At 38.5% G+C, this 17,505-nt stretch overlaps 1 protein-coding gene across 3 annotated transcripts in view; it reads right to left on the minus strand.

Annotated features, from left to right (window-relative positions):
- SEC24D (SEC24 homolog D, COPII coat complex component) overlaps nt 1-17,505 on the minus strand; it is a 110,267-nt gene that overhangs the window by 67,747 nt on the left and 25,015 nt on the right. For all 3 annotated transcript variants that reach the window (XM_007999656.3, XM_007999654.3, XM_007999657.3), the window contains exons 7-8: nt 12,514-12,625; nt 4,282-4,409 (exon numbers count right to left, since the gene is read on the minus strand). In XM_007999656.3, the coding sequence (XP_007997847.3) occupies nt 4,282-4,409; nt 12,514-12,625 (240 nt within the window). The remainder of the gene's footprint in view (nt 1-4,281; nt 4,410-12,513; nt 12,626-17,505) is intronic.

The raw sequence follows: 17,505 nt of genomic DNA on the forward strand, positions 1-17,505 counted from the left end.
ATATTTTTAAAACTTATAATTTTGCTTGTTATAAATTTTGACTGTTATTATGCCCATCAGTAGCAGCAGCAGCTGTTACAGATATTTAGTCTTTGGAGGGGACAGGGTATCTAAGGAGAGCAGAAAGAAGATCCCAAGTTCAAGCCTTGATGAACTCCCAAATTAGAGATCAGGAAAACAATAAAGGGAACTTAAATGTTCCCTGCCTGTGACGTAGGAAAAATTACACCAAGATGGTATCATGGAAGCCAAAAGAGGAAAGAATCTGTCAAGAAGGCCAAACACTTGGTAGCATACAGACTTGTATCTAGCTAGCTGGTGTAGTAGGGCAGCAGTAATTCCCTTATGTTGGTAGCTCTCCAAGTTTAGGTCCAGCTACATGCCCAAAAAGCAAGACATTTTTGAGCACATGCCCCTGAGGAACTTTCTGGTGTGGCAGTATCCCTTTCACAGTCCTTATTTTTTGACTTCTAAGTCTATTTCGACAAATAAATATAAAAGTACTCCTTTAAATAGAGAGTGTCTTCATTCAAACCAGGAAGCACTGCTATATAAGGGAAAGTAATTCTTAAATATATTCAGAGTAATTCTATTCTTGAATGTCTAGGGGAAAAGAAAGGGCTTTGTGTAGAGAGAGCCTGAGTGGAGAAAACAGTACTGTCAAATACATTTACATGGTCAGTATTCAGAGTCTCCAACAATGTTAAAGGAATAGAGTGTGTTATTTTCACAAGTAGAGCTTCTCCCTAAGTCAGATTCCAGAAATAAGCTACCACTCTAACCTCTTCTGTTTAATACTTTCGAAAGCACAGAGATGAAAATGCAGCACAAGTCCTTACTAAAAAAAGATCTTATGTTGGTGGGTAGGTAGTATTTGGTTAAAACAAACAATAGAAACCATGCCCACTCAGTTTATGTTTAAAATGCATATACGCATTTTTGAGGAAGCTTAAACTAATGTTTGAAAGATGTTTTTCAACAGCAACAAAAACATGAAATGCCAGGCTTTATTTTCCAGAAGATATTAGTGAATAATTTTATTGTTAATACTAAGTGACAATAACAAGAAGAAGGTTCCAAACTCTGAGTTTTTTTCTGTTTCATGCATATTTGACCCAGGTCAGCTTTATCACGAGGAAGGGGCAGGGAGGGGGGTTTTGCTAGTAGATAACTGAAAACCATGCAAACTTATTGCCACTAATGAGGTGCAGCCAAAACTGACACTATTCATGGTCAGAAATCCCATGTATCCACAATACAGATATACAACAGAATTGCTTCCTATGATATTTTGCTATTTAGATATGCTGCAGGTTTCTGTCAAGGTAGCAATATTATCTTCTGTTTATGAAAATAAAAGATGTTTTTGATAAGGTTCAGATAGCAAAGGAATAAATAACTCAGAGGCTGCACATGTGTAGCAATCCCATCCCCCTGAGAGAAGCTGTGGGGATGGCTCTTCTGGGCACACTGATGGCAATACATTTCCTCAATTTTAGGATTCATAATGGTTTCACATTTTTGACATCTGTATGCATCTCAAAATTGATTTTGTATGTATAGTTATAATAATGTTTCTCATATTAATGTATTACCCAGCTGTTTTAAAAGAGGTAGCTCTGTAGGCAATAATATGAAATCAGTGCCAGAGATATTAACTTTAAAAAGTACAGAACAATATGTGTACCATTCTATCATTTACATTTACATACTTTTTTTAAAAAAAGGATAGATACTTTTATGTTGTTATATGCATATTTTATTTCTAGAGGAATCACAAAGAACAGGTAAGGGTTATATGAAAGGGGAGGAGGCAGAGGTAGGCAGAGGCCTATTTTTCATTGTATACCCTTTTCATCTTTTGATGTTTTACTTATTTAAAAGTACAGTATTTGACTCTTTCAAAAGAAAAGACCAATGCCACATACTGTTATGGATACCTGCACATGAAGTCAGCCTATAAAAACTCTTTTTTAATTTTGAGACAGAGTCTCCCTCTGTCACCAGTCTTGTGAGCCAAGATTGTCGCGTAATCTTGGTCAGGCTGGTCTCAAACTCCTGACCTCAGGTGATCCACCCTCCTTCGCCTTCCAAAGTGCTGGGATTACAGGTGCGAGCCACCGCACCCAGCCTAAGACCTCTTAAAGGAGGCCAGGGTGTAACAGTATATTCACACAATGAATTACTATTCAGCAATAAAAAAGAAACAGACTATTGATAAGTGCAACATCATAATGGCTCTTAAAACATTATGTTGAGTCAGAGAACCTTCGTACAATAGTGCATACGTTATGATTCTATTTACATGAAGTGCTAGAATAGGCTAAACAAATCTATCACAGAAAACAATCATAATTGTGGCTGCCAGGGAAGGAAGGTTACATGAAGGGGTGGGGGTTGCCTAGGAAATGGCATGAGATAACTTTCTGGGGTGGCAATTATGTTCTATGTTTTGATAAGTGTCTGGGCTACATAGGTATATACAGTTGTCAAAACTCAATAAATGTTCACTTAAGACGTACATTTTTATTGTAAATGAATTTTGCCTCAAATGAGAAAATAATCTGTAAGCAAATTTTGAACACTAGTTAATGATGTGCATTCTGGAGTATTTAGAGTGAAGTGTCTAAATGTCTGTAATTTAAAATGCATCAGAAGAAAAAAGATGGGTTGATGGACAGATGAACATCATGATATGTGACAAAACAAGTATAGTTACATGCTAATGGTAATATCTAGGTGGCAGGGATGTAGGTGTTCACTATGAAATCCTTTTAGATTTTCTGTATGTTTGAAAATTTTCAAAACAAAATGTTGAAAATAGCTTTGAAAATATTTCTAGTTGTTATTCTTTAAAATGCATTCACTGTACATAGTGGCATTTCTTTGTCAATACATATTGGTCTACCACATTCATACTAAGCATAGTGAGTTTAATGAGGTATTTATGAATATTATACTAAATTTCTAGAACCATCATGGAAGAGATTATGGTTAAAATATGTAAAGGAAATACTGAATGCACATCTTGATTTACAAATATGAAACCATACCATATGTAAGTTTGGCTTCTAAAAACAGTTCAATGCCTCTCCCATGACCTACTCCAAGCCACTTCACTCTACTCCCAAAAAGAAGTGTCAGCAGGACTACACTACATTCATAAAGACAGTGAGTGAAGATCCCAAAGGGTATGAAAGCCACTGCACACATCACACATCTCTCTTTTCTCTCTTCTTTCCCTCACAGGATATAAAGTAAGCCCCACTCACCACAGCTTCCTCTTCCCCTTCCCCACACTGCTTTACTCTCCATAGAAGCTGGTGTGGTGAGCCCAAGAAAAGGAATGAATCTGTTTTCTCTTGCAGATGCTCTGCCTCTTGCTCAGATGCTGCTAGGTGTGCATTAGATCAGCCTACTTCATTAGATCCAAGACTGAGGTTTATGCTGGGAGGGAATACTGGGGCTCCAGCCTTTAGTGCAGCAAGAGGAATCTGTGGTTTGCCCTAGCTTACTGGGATACTGCAATGGGTAATGGTCACAGCTCCAGCTGGAAGTCAAGCTTTTCTTCCCCTGTGTGACTTGCTCTGCTACAGTGCCTGTGTTTCTGTGTGCATGTGGGCATCCACCATTCAGGGGCATCAAAAGAAGGAATGGCAGCAGTGTAGGTTGGAACTGGGTTATTTCTGGAAGCCTAGATCAAATACCCACTGGCAACAAAACTGCAGATTTTCAATGTAAACCACTTATCTTTTTTTCCCACTCAACTATATGTTGCACACATATTTTCAAACCAATATATACAGATTTATCTACCCTATGCTTTCTAACGTTTAAGTAGGAGTTGATGAGTATCCTGGCCCAGTGATAATTAAAGCAGATGTAGTAAGATTTGCTCTAATAGATCAAGGACTATAGGATCTATGATCTTCCCTCAACAGAACACTCACAATGTAAGGGATCTAAACTAGGGTATCAGGGCCTCATGACAAGTCATGATACTTTTACTGTGGGACACTCTATATTTTCTGTATATATGTGCATTACCACAATAAGCCAAAAACTGACTTAGTCCATCTGTATTTGGTGTACAGGAGGCCAAAAACCATGGCTTTTTGGGCTATTTGTTTTCCTGATGAATTCAATCACTAGATGTTTTACATTATAAAAATATATTCCAGTTTCCTGATTATATGATGGAATAACATACAAGAAAACTGTAAGAAAAGAGTAATTTTCGAATTGATAAATTGTTGAATTGCTATTATATATCATTCTTACCTCATTTGAAGGAATGGTGGCAAAGGGTTTGATGACAGCGGCTAATGGAATCTGAGCTTGCTTAGCCATATCTGACGTGCATGGAAAACAGTATGTTGTACAACGGATGAATCGAGGACTGGCATTTCCTGAAACATTCAAAAGGATACAGTTAAAATTTGTTTAGAAAAAAACTTTCCCTAAGATATTCAAATATTTATAAAGGTACTTCTAGATAACGCATTGCATTATTTCTTATTTGCAAAACTCTCTTCAAGATTTGTTTTTTTAAAAAGTAGTATTGTGCAATTCTACAATCTACATTCTAGGTACACTGTAATTTCTTACAAAATAAAAATACTCTGAATCCTGCAAAGATATAAGTATCTTAGTTATTATTATTTTCTATAAGCAGTCTTAATATAGTATTACTATAGATTTGAGAGGTATTTAGATCCAATGGAAAAAATTAAACAAAGAGACACACAAATATGAAAGAACAAAATTTTTGAATCACAGTCATTTCTTCTTCATCCTCTTCTATCTGCTTATGGGAAAGGTAAGCATTTCTATACCATTTCATACTAGCAAGTGATACTTTGTCAAATATGATTCCATTTGACTATTTTTTTCTAAATTTGGAAATTGAATTTAGAAATGAAAATTCTACTTGTAATAGAAGTATTATTTTCAAAAACACCCTAATATATTTTTAATAGATGTTAGGCTTCTTGACCAAATATCTTTACTTCGTGGCATATCCGAGTGTTAAAACAATATCTATGACATAAATAATATTTTTATCACTAGAATAACTTGCCTAAAATAAATTTTGAAATAAAATATTATGACTTAAAAAATGTAATCATCAATCAAACGTTCACTGAGTGTCTACGACATTTCAGGCCCTGTCCTAGGTGCTTGCAGAGTTTATGTTCTTGCAGAGGACACAGATAATGAATATTACGCCTAATAAAAGTAAATTATATAGGACATTAGAAGGTGATAAATGCTGTGAAAAAAGCATATCTAGTGAAGGGGTACCAGCAAGTGGGAGGCAGATTGCAATTTTAAATACTTACAAGGTAGACCTTATTTAAAAGGTAACATCCAAGCAAAGAGTCGCAGGAGGCAGGCGATTTACCCAAGCGGGTATCTGGGGAAGGACACGCCCGGAGTAGAGGGACAGCAGGAAGCCCATGGAGCTGGAATGGAGCCACTGTGGTAGGCACCAATGGGTGTGGAGTTCAGCGAAGCAACAGGTCAGATGAGGTAGACTCTTGAGACCATTTTAAGCCCTCTGGCTTTTCTCCCAAAGAAATGAGGAGCCACTGATGGTTTTAGAGCAGAGGAGTGTCATGCTATAATGTAGGTTCCTCTGCCTGCATTTTCAGAATGGATTGCAGTGGGAAAGAGTAGAACCACGGAGACCATGTGGAGGCTGCTGCAGTACTAGCCCGACAGCAGTAGAAGTGTTGAGATGTGGCTAACTTCTGGATATATTTCGAAGGTACAGGGACTTATTTGTTAAACGGCATATAAGGTGTGAAGGTGTGAGGTGTGAGAGAGCGTGATGGTCAAGAATGACTAAGGTTGCTGGCCTGAGAAACCAGAAGCATAAAATTGCCATCAACTGACAAAGCAAAGGCTGCAGGAAGGGAAGGGATGTTTTAACAGGTGTGTGGGTGGAGATAAGGAATCTAGTCTGGGACATGTCCAATATGGGAAATCTATTACACAGTCGAACAGCAATGCTGAATAGACAATTAGATATGTACATCTAGAGACTGGGCTGAAGTCTGGGCTGGAGATACACATTTGGGAATTCTTAGCATATAGAGATGGTATCTGAAACCATGAAACCAGGTTAAAACTACCACAGGAATAATTATGGCCAAAGAAGAAAAGATGACCAAGTACTGAACTCTGGGGTCCTCCAAGATAAGGAGGTCAGAGAAGGAGGAGAAAGCAGCCAAAGGACTGAGAAGGATGAAACGAGGAGCCTAGCGTCCTGAAGTGAAGTGTAGGATGTATTTCATGCGGAGGCACAATCATCTGTGCCAGATGGTGCTGCTGGAGATCCGAAAGAGGCAGTTTTGGTGGAATGCTGGGGGAAAATCTGCTCAGAGTGAGTTTAAGAGATAACAGAAGGAGAAGAATTGGCAATAGTCCTTTTAAGTTTTGCTGTAGAGGGGTGGAAAGAAAAGAGTGCTAGCTGGTAAGGGAAGTGGACCAAGAAAACATTTTTATATTTTAAGATTTAAAAAAAAGATGGGAATCATTCTGTAGAAAGAAAAACACTGATGATTTAAGAGGAAGAGGGGAGACTTACTGTGGAAATGTATACTTGAGTAGTGCACAGGGAGAGAGACTGGCTTTCGGCTGGAGCACAGATTGCTCACCGAGGGCCAAATGCAGGCGGGCACAGTGGGAGGATGCATTGAGATTGGGGGTCCATGTGGTGGTGGGGTGCACAGAATTTCCTTTCTGAAAGGAGGATGTAAAGTAGCTAAAAGAAAGATGCGAGAGAAGGTAATGCAGGTTTGAAAAAGTGTGAAATAGTCACTAAGGAGACTGGAAAAGTGAAAAGACTTGGGAAATAGAGTGTGTTGGGAAGTTTATGGTCCTGAGTTTAAATAGAGGTTGCGGCGGGGTTGTGAGCCTTTCTCTGGCCATGTTTTGCTGCACAGACGTAGGCCTGAAATGAATGGAAGGTTGGACTTAAGAAAACTTTTATTCTGCTCATTTCCAAGCTACTAGTGCCAGATTTCACAGTTTTTAGGACAAACTGGAAATCTGGATTTTTATATAATGTATTCTGATTTTTAAATAATGACAATTAATTCAAATAGGAACAAAAGAAATTACTGTGTAGGACAAATTAACATGACTGCAGGCTGAATCCAGTCCTTGGGCTGGACTGTAGAGCATCTGAGAGAAGGGGAAGATATAGTACTAACAACAAGGATAATAATAATAATAGCAGCCAATGTGCTAGACATCATTCTAAGACTGTTACATGTAAACTCATTTAGCCCCACAATAACTCTATGGATTAATATATTTATAATCCACTTTACTGTGGAGGAAACTGAGACACCGGGAGGTTATGTGACTTTCCAAAAGTCAGAGTTAGTAAGTGGCAAAAATGGGATTAGAACAAATTATAATTTTCTACAACATCCCAGAAAAATTAAGTCCAGGTCACCAAGGCCTGGAATGCTGGATGAGGAGTTGAGACCAACCCTGTCTGCCCATGGGTAACAGTGACATTTTTTTAGCAAGGGAGGAAAAAAAAAAAACAACCACCACCACCAACCAACCAACCAACCAGAACTTTCTTTTTTGGCAAGGGTAAAATGATCAAATAAGTAATTGAAGAAAATCAATCTGCCCAAAGTTAGACAGCTTCTAGGAACAGAAAAAGAATAGAGACAGGTAAATTGGTCCATTGCTTTAAGAGCCCAGGTTAGCAGTAATAGAGGAGGAAACCAGATTTTTGGCAGCAGGAATATAAGTAAAGGAACTCTTAGGTAATATTAATAAATGTAAATACACTTGAACGCTTAATAGTGTTTGTTTCATATTTAAATAAAACTTTCCTTATTATCATCATTACACAATATTATAGAGATGATGAACTAAGAGTTTTTAAAGTATTTTAAAGTTTATTTTAATTTTCCATTGCACTCAATTATATTCCTTAAAATTACCAATAAAATATTGAAGCTGGATATTTGTTACCCTTAAAGGGTTTATTTTTTGACAGTGAAATATGCATAAATGAATGAGCTCTGAAGGTGACTAAACAAATGCTTCGTTCAGGAAGATAATGTACATAAAGAATAAAATTTGAAAAAGCAATTGAGAATTTGTTTTTATAAACAGGTATATGACAGTGGGGCATAAAAAGTCTGGCTACCGTGGATAATTTAGCAACCTCAGGAACTACGATTTGAAACTTTTTGAGATGCTTAATAAAGAGCATTATAGGATAATTTTACTGAAAACATTCAACAAATTCATTCCACAAACATTTACTAAGCTAAACTCCAGGCAAGGGCTTAGAAACAGAATAGAGTCAAGTCTCTGGCTTCGCAATCTAGTTGGAAAGAGTGACAGTAAAAATAGATCATTGCAACATAGCATGGTAAGTATCACAGAAGAGCAAACAGATTAAGAAATAGAAGAAGGGAGACAATGACTCTGTCACTTAGACCAGAACTGACTTCACAAAGGATGAGGTCATTGAACAGGGTCTTAAAGGATGGGAACCAAAGGACAAGTGGAATCTTAAAATAAGATTTTATTTTAAGGCATTATTTAAAGGCAAAGGAGTAAGGCCTCATATTTAAAGGCAAAGGAGTAATATTTTAAAGTTTAAGAATATTTTAAACTTTTCTTTATTGGCTCTGATCCTAACCAGCTGTATGGCCTTGGGCAAGCCACTTAACCTCCCTGGCCCTTACCCTTACATCTGTAAAGTGAGAGAGCTGAGCAAAGAAAGTCCAAGGTTCCTTCCAACTCTATGTTCTACTTACATCTGTGAATGTCTGTACATGTCTGAAAATCTTGAGCTATATCCTAAAAAGCTTATTACTATCGGCAAATAAGCCAGGTCAGACAAAGGGGCCTCACAGCAAAAGGGTATGACTGGGCCAATTTTGGGGCTCCATACCAGGGCAGCTCTCTCCTCTTGCCAAGGGTTAGACTGCAGGCTAAGGAGAGAGGACAATGACTGAGACCCTGTCACCTTACTAGTCCTGCCTGCTCACCCACTCCTTCCCTCGTACTCTTTCCATACTGTATGATCCAGCAATTTCACTTCTAGGTACAGTATCTACTCCAAAGAAATGAAAGCAGGGGCTCGCATAGATACTTGTACATAAATATTCACGGCAGCATTACTCACAATAGCCAAAAGGTGGAAATAACCCAAATGTCCTTCCACAGATGAATGGAAAACAAAATGTGGTATGTATAAAAAATGGAATGTTACATAGCCTTAAAAAGGAATGAAATTCTGATATACGCTACAAGGTAGATGAACCCTGAAAATATTATGTTAAGTAAAATAAACCAGACAGAAAAGGACAAATACTGTATGATTCACTCAAATGACATGCCTAGAGTAGGCAAACTCATAGACACAAAACGTAGAATAGAGTCTGCCAGGGATGGGTAGGGTGGAAGAATGGGGAGTTATTGTTTAAGGGTACAGAGTTTCAGGGTGGGATGATTTGTTTTTAAAGTTCTAGAAACAAGTAATAAGAATGGTTTGGTTGCACATTGTGAATGCAATTAAGGCCACTAAATTGTACACTTAAAAATGGTTAAAATAATAAATTTTATGTTATATATATAGATTTGACCACAATTTTAAAACTACCCACAAGTCCCTCAAAAAACAAAAACCTATGCACATGCTGTTACTTGACATGTACTATGCTCTCTCCCACTACGATACTTTAGCACATTCACCTCCTCTGCCTGGCAACCCTCCCCTCCCCCACCTCCCTAGTCTTGTGGGTTACACTTGCTTGCTGAGGACACAGTTTGGGTGCCCCCGCCTCGAGCAAGACAGGCTGGGTCAGTTATCTGGTTAGTGACTTCACATTTAAGTTCCCATGGCAACATGTTGTTTATCTTTCTATCATAACATTTATCTCACTGAATTAATATTTAGTTATTTCTTTTTCCTTGCCAGATTGTTCACTCATTTAAAAAAAGAGCCGTGTCTTGCCGGGCGCGGTGGCTCAAGCCTGTAATTCCAGCACTTTGGGAGGCCGAGACGGGCAGATCACGAGGTCAGGAGATCGAGACCATCCTGGCGAAAACGGTGAAACCCCGTCTCTACTAAAAAATACAAAAAACTAGCCGGGCGAAGTGGCGGGCGCCTGTAGTCCCAGCTACTCGGGAGGCTGAGGCAGGAGAATGGCGTGAACCCGGGAGGCGGAGCTTGCAATGAGCTGAGATTCGGCCACTGCACTCCCGCCTGGGCGACAGAGCTAGACTCCGTCTCAAAAAAAAAAAAAAAGAGCCGTGTCTTTTATTTCTGAATAGAGGCGCTGAAGTTAAGAACATAGGCACTTGCATCAGAAAGCTTGAGTTCAAATTCTAGCTTTGCCTCCTGCTAGCTACATTTATTAGGTAAATTACCTAAGCATTCTGTGCCTCAGTTTTCCACTCTGTAACACGAGAATGATATTAATGCCTATCTCATAACATTACAGGGGGATTAAATGAATTATTCCATATAAAGTGGTTAGAAAATTGTCTTGATACATACTAAGTACCTGCAATTATTAGCTATAATAATGTTAATTTGTATATTTTGATTATATTATTAACCTCAGGTTTAGCATAGAGGCCTGGCACATAATAGGTACTGAACAAACATTTTCTGGATGTACGCATGAATGAGTGAAGTTCTGAACAAGTGGAATTCTGATCCCAGATCGCTCAAAGATTTGTGGGAGAGACTTATCTAAACCACAATAAAATTTAATGTGATAGGGTGAAATATATATGAAGTATTACGGGAAAAGACACTGGAGAAGACTTCAAAAAGAAAATTTAAATTGAGTTTGGAAGTTTGGAAGAACTAAATGTTTCCCAAATAAAGGGGTAAAAGTCATATATTCCAAGTACATGGGTCCAATAAATATTTATTGGTCAACTAGTATGTTCTAGATACCAGACGAATTTCTAAGGATACAGTGGTAAACAAAAAACCATCCTCAGGCTGCTGCACAGAAAACAGTACAATGTGAAAATCAGAGGCATGAGGAGAAAGAGGATGAGTTTGCTATATGAAGGCAGTTGTAAAGAAAGAAATAGGTGGGAGATGAGACTGGTCAGGAAAATTCTTTAGGTTACAAAAAGCCCCAAATAATGTTTTATATTTATTTTAAATATTAAATAAAATAAATAGATATTAAAACACTTATATAACACTTATCATTAGGTTGAAATGAAATTGCCACTTTTATAGGTCACAGTGATAGAAAAAAAATCAACAATTTCATACAGCTCAACCTGTTATCTACCAAGCCCTAAATGCTTTACAAGTATAAACTCATCTAACTAGTTGGAATGGGTTCTGTAAGTAATGAGGAAGAAACAAATTATTTTTACACTTGATCTTAGCCAAAAGGCCGAGAAGGACAAATTATTTTTAGAATAATAAATGAAGTCATCTGAATTGTTTTCATATTACTATCTACAACACCTATAATTTACATGAAACCCTTCTGTGTATTGAGCCCTCTATACACATATAAGCATACTTATGTGTGTGCGTGCATACACACACACACACACACACACACACACACACAAAGACTCATGCACACAGTCACCTCTAATTCTCACATTGGCTCTGCAGGGCCAGTCTGCGTCTCCACATGTTACTGAGGGTGATGCTGTGGTTGAGAGAGAGGTGAAATGGACAAAGCTCACTTGGGCAGTAAGAAGTGGAGTCTGAACTCTCCAATCAAAGCTCTTTCTACCTTACTGTACTATCCGCTCTATAAGGTTACCTCCGAAGGCGGCACAGAGGATAGAGAGAGGATCCCCAACTAGAGCTTGGCTAGCTCAACAACTCTGGGATGAAACAAAATACTTGTTTGTATACTGATGTTACGCTTCTAGGATTGAGTACACGATTCATTAAAATGGTATATTCAGAATCTCAGACATCAGATTTCATCGAGTTATATTTTTAACTTGTCATGAACAATACGGTAATATATTCTTGAGCTGAGAGGTATGGAACAGTAGAGATGCAGCTCAGCTTCTCCTCTTCCCAGTTTACATGTGGGAAAACAGAACCCAAAATGTTAAAAAGATCTACTTAGAAAATGTTGTTGGGGCTAGAACCAGGTCTGCTGACATCTCAGAGAGTCTAATTCCTTACTTCTCTGCTTCTGCCAGCTTTCCAACATAGTGAATAAATTAAACCAAAGTAGGGTATAAACTAATTAAACCCATAAATTAAAATAAATAATTGTTTTAAGCAGATATATTGCTCTGTACCTCACTGGAAACTCTCCAGACTTCTATACGCAGAGAATAAAATTCAGTTGATAGCACCCTCTTAGTACTTGAGGGATTAATGGAGAACTGGTTCATTATCAGCTATAATGGGGTTTTCCATTATTAAGAGCATTATTGAAGGGTGTCAGTGTATTTGCTTTAAAAACGGTGAGAAGCTTTAAAACCTTAATAAACAGCATAATTAAAAACAAATACCTTGGTCTTGTATTATACAATCTGTAGTGACCAGCGGAGGGATCTGGCCTCTGGTGTTGGTGGCATAAACTTGTCCTCCTCTGCTGGCTCTATCATTCTCGATCACCTGGATCTGATAAATAAGACATCAAGAGCTCGTTAAAGTAGGTTCAGGTCCTTCTCAACATTCCATTTAGAGAGTACCCTTGCTCTCTCCTCCCTCCTTTTCCCCTCCCTCTCAATATTCACACACACAGACACACACATACACACAGTCTCACACACTCACACAAACTGGCATTTTCTAAATCCTTTCTGTTCATTTCAGATCAAATTGTCATGGAAAAACCTACCGTGTCTTCAGTCAAAATGGTTACAATTTTAGAATAGTAATTTCCAATTATATTCTGTAACTCTTTAGCTTCAAATCTGACAACGTGACCCTTCAGAGAACTTTATTTTTATCTAATTTGTTTGTTAGGAACATAGGTAAGCATTTTCTTTCTGGAATGCTGTGGCACAATCATGGCTCACTGCAGCCTTCACCTCCCTGACTCAAGCCATTCTGAGTAGCTGGGACCACAGGTGGGTGCCACCACACCTAGCTAATTTTCTTTTTCTTCATCTTTTTGCAGAGAAAGGGTCTCCTCTCCCTATGTTGCCCTGGTCTCAAACTCCTGGGCTTAAGCAATCCTCCTGCCTTGGCCTCTCAAAGTGTTGGTGTTACAGGTGTGAGCCGCTGCACCTGGTAAGCATTTTCTTTAAAAAAAAAAAAAAAAAATCTGGTAACAAAAGAAATTGAAAACAACTCTTTAAAGGAAATACTGGCCTGGTACAATGGCTCATGTCTGTAATCCCAGCACTTTGGGAGGCCAAAGTGGGAGGACCACTTGAGCTCAGGAGTTCGAGAACAGCCTGGGCAACAGAGTGAGGCCTCATCTTTACTAAAAAGGTTTTAAAAATTAGCCAGGCATGGTGGCATCTGCCTATAGTCCCAGTTACTCTGGAGGCTGAAGTAGGAGGATTGCTTAAACTCAGGAGTTCAAGGCTGCAATAAGCTATGATCGTGCCACTGCATTCCAGCCTGGGTAACAGAGCAAGATCCTATCTCAAAATAAATAAACAAAGGAAATACTTTTTCAAATAAAAGAAACTTCCAAAAGGCTAAAAATTACCTCAGAAGAAATGATTTATAATATACAACCTATAAAAAACCTTAACGTTCTCCTCAAACGTCTTTTGATCTTCAATTTGCTTTTCAAGTTTCCCCAACTGCATCACTGGCTCCTTGAGATGTAAGACACAAACGGTATAAAGCAATCCCATGTGGTTTTTGCCCACTGTAGAGAAGTCAACAGGAGCAAAAGTCTCTAAGTTCTGTCACCTAATGTGGAAGCATCTGATATTTCTCTGTTAAAAACAATTGTTATTGATGAAGATTATAAGAGATACAAAATGTCTTTCTGTTCTAATTGTTTAGGAGTGAAAATTATGAGCAAAATCTAGTAGTATGCAGTTAAAAAGAGAACAAGAAAGAATCCCAATAATTATGTTCCTCTTTATCTTCTCCCTTCCCTCACTTCTTTCTTCATAGGAGAAACAAGGAGGAATAAAAGGAAGAAAAAATGGAGAGGGTGTAAGAAGAGGAAGAAAAAAAATGGAGAAACAGGAAGTGTGTCCAGACTGGAATAGTGTGTCCAAAATGGTTTTAATATTCCTAAAACCATTAACAATATGAAAACTGTCTTCTGCAAACTCTGAAATGTTGCTTTCTCTACTCTTCCCTCCCAATCCATCCAATCCAGTCCCCAGCTGGTACTGACAACATTGGTTTTATGAAATGTTGATGACAGATTCAGCCTGCCTTTAAGTCTACAGGTCTTCCCTCCTAATTTCATAGGATGTGAATTGTTATTAGATTAAAACATAAAACGGCTCCAAACGTAACTGCTGTCAGACACAGAAAAGACTAAAGCTACCACGAGCAGAGACAAGAAGCAGAGAAACTGAAACACTGTAATTATATTCTGTATTTTGACCACAAGGTTAATCGAATTCATTAAAAATAGAGTTGATTTTTTTTTTTTTTTTTTGAGACAGGGTCTTGCTCTGATGCTCAGGCTGAAGTACAGTGGCATGAAGAGGGCTCACTGCAGCCTCAATCTCCTGGGCTCAAGCCATTCTCTTGCCTCAGCCTGCCAAGTAACTGGGGCTACAGGTGTGCACAGTTTTCCTCCTACCTTAGCCACCAAAAGTGCTGGGATTATAGGCATGAGCCACTGTACCTGGCTTAGAGTCATTTTTATATTATCAATATTTATTGCAATCATTTCAACCAACAAAGAGTCCAATATGAAAGTGAAGTAAAAACCATGATAATGTATTAGTGTGCATAATATACAGAACATATTGAATATAGTCTTCAATAGACTATGTTTCCAAAAAGTTTATTTTTAAATTATCCATTTGCAATTTACAAAGCCCTGCCTCCAAAGAAACAATGTTATCAGTAGTAATTACATTTCTAAATTAATTCATATCTTGGATGGAATACCACAAAGAAAAAAGGGGGAGATATTAAAGTAGTTCTGATAATTGCTAAAAAAAACTATGCCTTTTTTTATTTACCTCAAATGCATGTTCTTGAAAAACAGGCTTAGAGATAAAGAAGCATCAACAGCAATTTTGACTGTGACTCGGTACTTGAAGGGTTTAGATTTAATGACAGTGACTCTTGATAATTCCAAAACTACTTCAAAAGGTATAGACTTATTTTTCCTTCAGAAGATGTGCTGCTAGAATTACGATTATATTTATCTGCTATGAGTGGAGCATTCTGAGTTCATAAAACAGAATTGGAAAAGAGAAAAAAAGAAAGTGATTATCTTGAGATAAGTGAACAAGGATAAGGGAAAAACAGGAAGATGTGTGTGCCACGCAAGAAAGGCTGCTTAGCAGGATCATGTGAATTTTGGAGTGATAAGATAAAGGGAGTAGAAAGCACCCAACTACTGAATAATCCTCTTATGGACACAGAAAAGGAGGGAGGAAGAGTTTTGATGACGATATATTTCCTTACTTTCAAAATTTATTTAAAACCACCACCCAAAAGAGTTGTAATAAGCACCTAAGCACCTAGCTCGGGACTGGAGTATAGCAGAAGCTCAGTAAATGTGACTTTACATCTTTCTTTCCAGAAGGAAAAATTTATTTTGTTAGCAAAAGCATATTCCTTTGGTAATAGGAACACAAACAGGCTCCATCTGACCATCACGATTTCATTAGTTTTAAGATAAAAATAAATACTGGACTGATTTGTCTGTATGTATTATAAGGGTCCTGGATGAGTCACAGCATCTACTCCTTCTTGCTTTTGTTGCCTATTTATTAATTAATTAATTCATTCAAGGAATATGTGGACATATACTATGTGTCAGGCTCTAAGTGTTAGAGACACAGCAGTGAACAAAACCAAACCCTTGCCCTCATGGAGTGGACATTCTTGTGCGGAAGAAAGGCAGTAAGTAAACAAATGTACAAGTAATACACCCGACATCAGGCAGTAATCAGTGCTGTGGATATGGAGTGATATGGATGGGGTGCCAGGGAGACTAAGGATGAGCAATGAGGACATGAGTCATGCCCTGCATACATCTAGGGGAAGAGTATCTAAGCAGAATAAAGGCAAAGGCCTTGAGTTAGGGCCATGCTTGGCCTGCCAAGGAACAATAAGGAGGCTGGTGTTGTTGGTCAAAGCAGGTGGAGAAGAGTGGTAAGAGACAAGGTCAGGGGTAGGAGGGGTGTGTGTGTGTGTGTGTGCGCGCGCACGCGTGTGTGGAGGGGGTGAGGGGAGCCAGGGGTGGCAAATAATGTAGGGTCCTGTAGACTACTGTAAGAACTTTGGTTTTTAACTAGAGTATTGGTTTCCTTAGCCATGACATGATCTGACTTAGAATTTGAATGGATGACTCTGGCTGCTCTGTGCAGACTGAAAGGGCAGGGAGACCAATTAGGAGACTCTTATAAAAACCTAGGTAGGTAGATAGTAGAGGCTTGGAACAGGATGAATAAACAAGGTAGGACCAAGAGAATTAGCTAAAGAACTAAATGTGACATGTGCAAGAAAGGAAGAATCAGAGATGATTCCCAGGTTTTTGGCCTGAGGAGGTAGAAGAATGGAACTGGATCTGGATTTCAGGGAAAACGTCTTTACTAGGAATATCTGCACTCATTCGAAGCCACGAAAATAGAAGGAATTATCTAGAGTGGTGCTTTGCACACTTTGGTGTGCCTAGGAATCATCTGAAGAGCTTGTTGAAACACAGATTCCAGGGCCTTACCCTTAGAGATTCTGATTCCATGGGTTTGTGCTGAGGCCTGAGAACATGAATGTTTAATAAGCTCCTAGATGATGCTGATGGTGCTGTCCTGGGAGCACATTTTGAGAAGTGTTATCCAGAGAGTAAATGTCAATGGAGAAAGGGACAGCTCCAAAGACTAAGCCTTAGGACACTTCTAACACTAGGTGGTCAGAGAGATTGGGAGACATCAACAAAGGAGACAGAGCCTCCAGTGGGGTAGACAGAGATGTAAGCAAATGGGTGGAATCCCAGAAGGCAAATGTAAAAGTTTCATTTCCAGGAGAACGGAGTAAACAGATGTGTCAAATTGCTGCTGATGTCAAGTCACATGAAAGCTGAGAATTGACCATTAGATTTGGCAACAGGAAGTCATCAGTAATTGGACTAGCACAGTATTGTGGGGTTGTGGTGATGAAATCTAAACTGGAATAGGATCAGGAGAGAGTGGGAGGAGATGAACTGAAAACAGCAGATATAGGCAACTCTTTGGGAGATTTCTGGCTATAAAAGAAAGCCAAGAGATGGGAGGAAACTGAATCCAGGTTTGGGGAGAGGCCAAGGAAAGCTTCTTTTATTAATGATGGGAGGCATCATAGGATATTTATATTCTGACGAGAATGAACTAGACAGAGAAAAACTTAAGTTCATTTTC

The sequence above is a fragment of the Chlorocebus sabaeus genome, chromosome 7, assembly GCF_047675955.1.
Source record: "Chlorocebus sabaeus isolate Y175 chromosome 7, mChlSab1.0.hap1, whole genome shotgun sequence".
Taxonomy (NCBI): domain Eukaryota; kingdom Metazoa; phylum Chordata; class Mammalia; order Primates; family Cercopithecidae; genus Chlorocebus; species Chlorocebus sabaeus.